At 43.3% G+C, this 4,332-nt stretch overlaps 1 protein-coding gene across 1 annotated transcript; it reads left to right on the forward strand.

The window, feature by feature from the left end:
• Window positions 1–1,594: 1,594 nt before the first annotated feature.
• ascl1a (achaete-scute family bHLH transcription factor 1a) lies at window positions 1,595–2,589 on the forward strand. Its single transcript, XM_079580792.1, has one exon. It carries the CDS (start codon window positions 1,963–1,965, stop codon window positions 2,560–2,562), a length of 600 nt encoding a protein of 199 aa, XP_079436918.1. The 5' UTR covers window positions 1,595–1,962; the 3' UTR covers window positions 2,563–2,589.
• Window positions 2,590–4,332: the final 1,743 nt, after the last annotated feature.

Consider the following 4,332-nt stretch of genomic DNA (forward strand, 5'->3'; position numbering starts at 1 on the left):
CAATAATAACTTTATTTTTTTACGTTTTATATTTCCCTTAATTGATGCTATTCTGGTCTACACACACTAGAGTTTGAGGCTTGTGTGACAATACTTGACTTGACACAACAGGAGAAGTGGTAAAGATGGATTGTGTTTACAATGTAGTGGCCACTTTTAGCCACTAGAGGGGAGTCTTGAGCTATGAATTCATACCGAACCGAAGATAAAGGCTTTCTATTTTGATAGTGACAGACTCCTGTTAATAGACGCCTGTTGATGACAAATATAATGAGACTTCAACACTGACGTGTCCCCGTTTTGATCAGTTGCAACACCGGGTTGTCCTTACAGCATAAACTTTACGCAACTCATGTTTCCTTATTCATTCACTACCATTCTGCACAAAACACACACCGTTATAATAGCCTACGGATGCCCTTATAGCGATCTGCTCGTGTTCAGTCCTCACAAAAGTGCTCGCTTAATTTAATTAGAAAAGATTAAAAGCGCACTGCAGTGTATTCAAAAAGCCCACGCGATGGCGAAAGCAACAAGGAAACCAGGAAAGTCTCACTGAGATTAGGAATCTCATTTCCAGGAGAGAGATAAGGCTGTAGCCTAATCAAGACTAAGAACAGGTTTTGCCAGTCCTATATATTTTAGTGGTAACCTAGTGGAAACCTACGCAGACACGGGGAGAACATGCAAACTCCACACGGGGAGTCCGCCCGGGGATCGAACCCGGGACTTTCTTTCTCCCTGTGAGGCGCGAGCGCTTGCTGCACCTGTTGTGCCCGCGCGGTTCATTGCAGGATATTAGTCTACATTTATATTATCACAGCAGTCTAATAACGCATACACAGGTAGGCAGTAGGCAACTAAAGCACTGCTTGATTGGGAAAAGTTCCAATTTGAAAGACCTATTTGAAATGCAACACGTTTGAATGGGACAACATAATGGGGAGAACACAGCGCGCCGACGCTGCTGTAACTATATCGGCTGTATCAAATCACACACAAAAGCCTGCTCAGGCAGATTCGGGGCCCCTGCGCATATTTTCGTCCCTGTTCCGCATGTGCGATGATCTGCTTAAATTAGAGTGGAAAAAGTCCACCCCTCGCTAAGGCGCGTAGCCTACTTCATCAGGATGCATGATGTCGATATAGGTAGTATAAGCCTAGGCCAGGCCCAGGGGTAAAGGCAACCACTATCTCAAGAGCCAGGCCCTGTTGCAGCTCCTTTGAGCTTTGATGGAAAAAATAAACCCATAACGTAGCTATATTTAGTTGGCCTATAAGTGATGAACTATAGGCTACTTTTGAGTCAGAATGGAGGCTTTTATAAATGCTTTCTTCAACTTTTCCAAGGACCCCCCAGATTTCCTTCTAGCCTACAATCAGATACTTTTAATTCATCCATTTATCTATGTATTAATAAAGATATCATGTACTTTGTTGTTTGTTAAATACTCTTGCTGCTCTTTGAGAATTTCTTTAGGTATGAAACGGGAAACGGGACGCGGGTTGCAGACCCCTGGCCCACAGCCTAACTGTTATCCACTCTTTGACAGATGTTTGTAAAATGACATTTGCACACATTCCTGAAATAGGAATAAGCTTTAAACTGAGTTTTATACCAGGCCAATAATAACAAGGGCTCAGTCTGTAGCCTTCTCGCTTCTTTAGCCCAGTCAGATAAAAGTCAGCAGCACTGTTTGTTTAGTGCTTAAGTGGCACGCGCCCGTCGTGCTCCCGACTGAACGGCAGGAGCCCAAGGTGGATCCACGCGACCATTGGGCGTGGCTAACGGACAGGCCAGGCCGATTGAAAAGCATTGGCATCTTATGAGTGTCCCAGAGCTGCTTTGAGGAGCGTGCGAGGGGAGAGCACTGCCCACTAAAAACAACCCTCCTGAAGAGACCACCACGTGAAAGGCACGAGCGAGACGCACCGCCCCAGAGACGGCATAACGTGATCGGGATGGAGTTTGCTGCCAAGATGGAACTAAACAAGAGCCAGCAGCAGCTGATGCCGCCCATGTGCTTCTTTTCGACCACGACCCAAAGCATCCAATTAAGAAACACTGACATCAGCCAGACATGCGCCAAGTCCGCATCCAAGCCGCCAAAGAGGCAGCGCTCATCCTCTCCGGAGCTGCTGCGCTGCAAACGGAGACTGAATTTCGCGGGTTTTGGCTTCACGCTTCCACAGCAACAGCCGCACGCTGTCGCGCGCAGGAACGAGCGAGAGCGCAACAGAGTCAAACTGGTCAACAACGGGTTTGCCACGCTGCGCGAGCATGTGCCCAACGGTGCGGCCAATAAGAAAATGAGCAAAGTTGAAACGCTACGGTCTGCAGTAGAGTATATTCGAGCACTGCAACAACTGCTGGATGAACACGACGCAGTGAGCGCTGCCTTTCAGTCCGGTGTGATGTCGCCCACAATGTCACAAGGATATTCCGCTGAAATGAACTCTATGACCGGTTCTCCTGTGTCTTCTTATTCATCAGATGAGGGCTCTTACGACCCCCTTAGCCCAGAGGAGCAGGAACTTCTGGACTTTACCAACTGGTTCTGAGCTTCTGGTGAGCTTCTGAATCTAGTGGCTCTGATGACTCTGCGTTCCTGAATAGGACCGAGTAAAAACTGCAATGTGTCTTATGTTTAACAACGACAGCAAGTCGATTTTATTGTAAGTGTATCATGATTTCTGGGAAGCTTTCAGTCCCGAACATCAAGAAGCCTGTATTTGGTGGCATACCGAGTTCTCCTTACAGTCTTGCATTATGAAGACATAAGAGCAGAGATCAGCGCCAAAGGATTAATGGATCTCGAGCCCTAACAGAGTGGGACTTTCAGGACTGACTGACAAAACCCCAAAGCGTGCTCTTTTGCATGACATAGACATTTGACATGTTGCTGTTCTATGCTAAAAACCAATCACATCCTAAAACAACCCTCTCCACATAAAATGCTTCCAAGTCACGGATTTATACAGTATATTATTATTTTTTAAAAATATATTAAAATATTTTTGTATGTATATAGAGATTTATTGACGTTTTGTACTACTTTTGTAAATAATTTATCCATATATTGCGCAGTTGTTCTTCACCTCCTGCCTATGTTAACATTATTCTCTCGCTCTTATGTTCGAGATTTCCAAAAGGGGTTTGAGACTCTACAATTTATTCTAACGCCAATGTGTCTTATTTAATAGAAAACCAATGTTTAATAATATGATGTCATGAAGTATCATGATCAAAAATATGCAGCTATTGTCCAAACAGAAGTTTTGGCCATACTTTGTATTTTACAGGCTACTGTCAGCTTCTAAACGGTCTTCTTTGCATTAGGCTCAAAGGGTCACATGAAGTTGAATCCATATTTTCTTAACTGCACAAAAATAAAGCTTTTGTTATAAACTATTATTGTCGTCTTATTCCTGTTTGAAAACAAACCAAACCAAATATGTGGCATAATATAACATAGCTCATGCTGGCTAGCAATCCTCAAAACTAAGTTTGACAGGTCTGAGGCGGCCACCGTCAGGCGCGTGTCTGCTCTAATGAGTGAATGGGGCAGTGCGGGTTCAGACAGGCGCAATGGCAGATGGCGTGTGCCTTCACTACAGCGCCGGCACAATGGCCACATTAGGCCGATTTTGTCGATGTATTTCAGATTAGGCCTACATATTTTCTGAAATGAAAATAATCATACAGCCAGATGCAATAGCCAATGCTTTTTTATAGGGCATTAGGCCGAGTTGGCCTAACAATTAGATTGATAGTAAATCTTGAGGCCTACGAGAAACCTAAGCTAAAAGCCTTTCGATTGCCTTTAGCAAAACTATTTTGTTTTCAACAAAAGGCCCGATTAAATTGAGCACATTGAACTCCGTGGCACTTTTCTAAATCACCATTATAGCTTTTTGATTCCATTTCCGCTGCAAAATCAACAAGTGAGCCGATTTGTTTTGTGCCCTAGGGCTTAGTAACTTTCTTTTTTTTGGCTGCCTGTCAGAGCCCATTAGAGCTCCTTCTATTGAGGCAAAAGCAAATAAAGCAAAATTAACATTAACATACAATGTCCCAACCAAATAAATAATACATTTAATGACTGTCATTGAGTAGTTTTTATTATTTGTTTTCACATTGAGTCTGGAATGTTGTGAGTTTTGTTTGGAATGAAAACAACAGATGTGCATATCCTCTATAGAGCACAAACCATGGAATAGTCCTATAGCCTTATCCGATTAGCAAAGCTGAAGCAAAACAAAGAGTTGAACTTGAACTCTGAGAATTTAATTAAATATAATTTGTCTGTATAGATCTCTATTGTCAACATG

Source organism: Gobius niger, assembly GCF_951799975.1.
Source record: "Gobius niger genome assembly, chromosome: 2".
NCBI lineage: Eukaryota > Metazoa > Chordata > Actinopteri > Gobiiformes > Gobiidae > Gobius > Gobius niger.

Excerpts from the sequence above, each read along its gene's own strand:
- ascl1a (XM_079580792.1), top strand. The coding sequence starts at position 1,963 with ATGGAGTTTGCTGCCAAGATGGAACTAAACAAGAGCCAGCAGCAGCTG.